The sequence below is a fragment of the Ciona intestinalis genome, unplaced genomic scaffold (genome assembly GCF_000224145.3).
Source record: "Ciona intestinalis unplaced genomic scaffold, KH HT000574.1, whole genome shotgun sequence".
Classification (NCBI taxonomy): Eukaryota; Metazoa; Chordata; class Ascidiacea; order Phlebobranchia; family Cionidae; genus Ciona; species Ciona intestinalis.
Window position 1 is genome coordinate 1 of NW_004190895.1, and position 2,149 is coordinate 2,149.

General features: G+C 32.6%; 1 protein-coding gene across 3 annotated transcripts; it reads left to right on the forward strand.

Moving 5' to 3' along the window:
- The first annotated feature begins 22 nt into the window (after positions 1-22).
- On the forward strand, positions 23-2,143 carry LOC108950680. 3 transcript variants are annotated; one of them, XM_026839647.1, is made up of 6 exons: positions 23-44; positions 140-266; positions 599-748; positions 1,006-1,162; positions 1,318-1,392; positions 1,472-2,143. In XM_026839647.1, exons 1-6 carry the CDS (start codon positions 31-33, stop codon positions 1,645-1,647), a joined length of 699 nt encoding a protein of 232 aa, XP_026695448.1. In that variant the 5' UTR covers positions 23-30; the 3' UTR covers positions 1,648-2,143. The 3 variants fall into 3 exon arrangements, with proteins under 3 accessions (XP_026695448.1, XP_026695450.1, XP_026695449.1); XM_026839649.1 differs by having other exon boundaries at positions 1,318-1,364; positions 1,472-1,625; XM_026839648.1 differs by lacking the exons at positions 23-44; positions 140-266 and adding an exon at positions 386-466.
- Positions 2,144-2,149: the final 6 nt, after the last annotated feature.

Sequence of the window (2,149 nt, forward strand, 5' to 3'; positions counted from 1 at the left end):
CCAATAAGAAAAATTGCTTTCTCTCTGAAGATGCCGAGAATACGGTATGTGTGATCAGTGAGTTTATCTTAAAAGCAGTTTTGTTTGTAAAATAGTTAGTACAAATATTGTTTTTCGTACCTGTTGTTTTGTAATTTAGAAACAATCTTACTGAAAAACAAAAGGAAGACCTTATGAAATTTTGGAGAAAGAGAATGCGAAGACCAACTTCAAATCTTGTTTCGGATGCATTTGCAATATCTGGACTTTCAGTACCAAAAGTTAAAGTGAGTTTGATAAGATTTCTTTTCTGGGTATAACCAATATTAGCTACACAGTACCAAAAGTTAAAGTGAGTTTGATAAGATCAAAACTTACTTGTACCACAAATCAAAACTTACTTGTACCACATCAAAGAAATGTAGAATCTTATTGAGTAGAAAACAGACAGCATATAATTTGTTTTGCTCTTCGTTGCAAGATGTTGGTAGGAAAATTAAATCTGTAGGTATATATTTAATTTGTTTCTTTTTAATTTGTAACTGTTAACTGTTCTAAAAAGAGTAAACCATATTAGAATATATTTGTGGTACAGACAGACATTAATATAATTTGTTAGATTTCCGGTTATGGGGTAAAGCTTGGGCTCTCTGAGACTGAAAAAGAAGGTTGGAAAGATAAAGTTGATCAACAGCCATGTAATGAAGAAATGGATGACAAACAAAGAAACAGTTTAATAACTAAACAGCTGAAAATCATGACACAAGTGGTAAAATCATGCTACATACGGTAAAACGTTTCTTTGAAACAAGCGGTTCCCAAACTGGGGTCCGTACAGCAGTTTTTAGAGGGTTACCTCATTTGATGGTTTCTTCTTTTTCTTTCATTGGTGTGGTTATTCATTTTCCTATAGCATTTTTTGACTTTTTCCAGGGCTGTGAAATATCAAACTAATTGCAAAGGGTCCACCAGGCAAAATCTTTAGAAAAGTTAGAGAACCGCTGTTTTAAACGATTGTTTTTACAGACGGAAACTTTGGATAAAGATGGAGTGGTTATGGGTGGATTGTCATATTTTAATGGGACCTTTAATGTATTTGGAACCTCTACGTCGATGTCATATTTTAAGCAGGGAAACATACAAAGAGAATTTTTATCCCACATGAACCAAATTAACCTATCCGGTGTGTTCACGTTTCAACATCTTTTGTTTATTTGAAAAACTAGTACTCCTGCTCAATTGATACCTTCCATTTTAAAAAACTATAATAACTATATAATAAAATAATAACGCCAGATTTAGCTCTCCGTTTTATGTGACTTAATGTGTTTATTCCAGAAGAAAAAGAGAATAAGCACGAAGTGCTAAGAAAGCTTAAAACAGAGGTTCAAAAAATCTACAACGAAAATTATTGTGAGTATTTTTTAAAACTGTTATATTGCTGTCAAGATTTTGTATTGCAGATCTAATACTTAAAATTTAATCTTTACAGCAGAAGCTGTTGGGCAAACAGCAAGAATGCCATATTCAAAAATCTATGAGTTTGGATTGAAGATGAATGGTTTGCCCGGTCGGATACCATTTAAATGCCCGTCCGGATATGGCCCAGCAGCATGCAAGAAAATGACTCAATATAAAGAAAATTTAAAACTTTTGCTGCACCAGTAAGTGTTTAGATTTTGAGGAAATAAGTATATTGTGAGGCTGTGAGCCATGGATTTGGAAACTTTTTGGCTAAGATTACATTTTGCAAATATATCTTGGTAAACAAGTACAAGCAATCAAAATAATAGTCACCTGGGCCCTGGCTTTTCCTAGCATGCTTGTTACGATTGGATTATTTTAGTTGATTGTTGTTACAAATGGATTGTTATGTTATGGAAAGTCACGAAAAAAGTTGTAACAATCATGCCAAGATTGAATTTATCCTATATCTGTTCACATAGGTTCCACATTCCAGACTTATGGTTTAAGAAAGCAATAATACATGCATATACATAGGTATGCTTTAAAGGTCAAACTATGTTTTGGTAATGAATTAGGAAAAAAACTTTTTCGATAGTACTTTGATTTACACTTTTAGTGTGTCTTTTGTTTGTGGACATGTACTCAGTTTACATTCACTTGTATTCTTGTTATCATATAATAAAGGGGTTTAAAATAGTAGTAT

Excerpts from the sequence above, each read along its gene's own strand:
- LOC108950680 (XM_026839647.1), top strand. Across the intron at positions 267-598 it reads TTTCAGTACCAAAAGTTAAA|ATTTCCGGTTATGGGGTAAA; the intron begins GTGAGTTTGATA and ends ATAATTTGTTAG. Across the intron at positions 749-1,005 it reads TGAAAATCATGACACAAGTG|ACGGAAACTTTGGATAAAGA; the intron begins GTAAAATCATGC and ends TTGTTTTTACAG.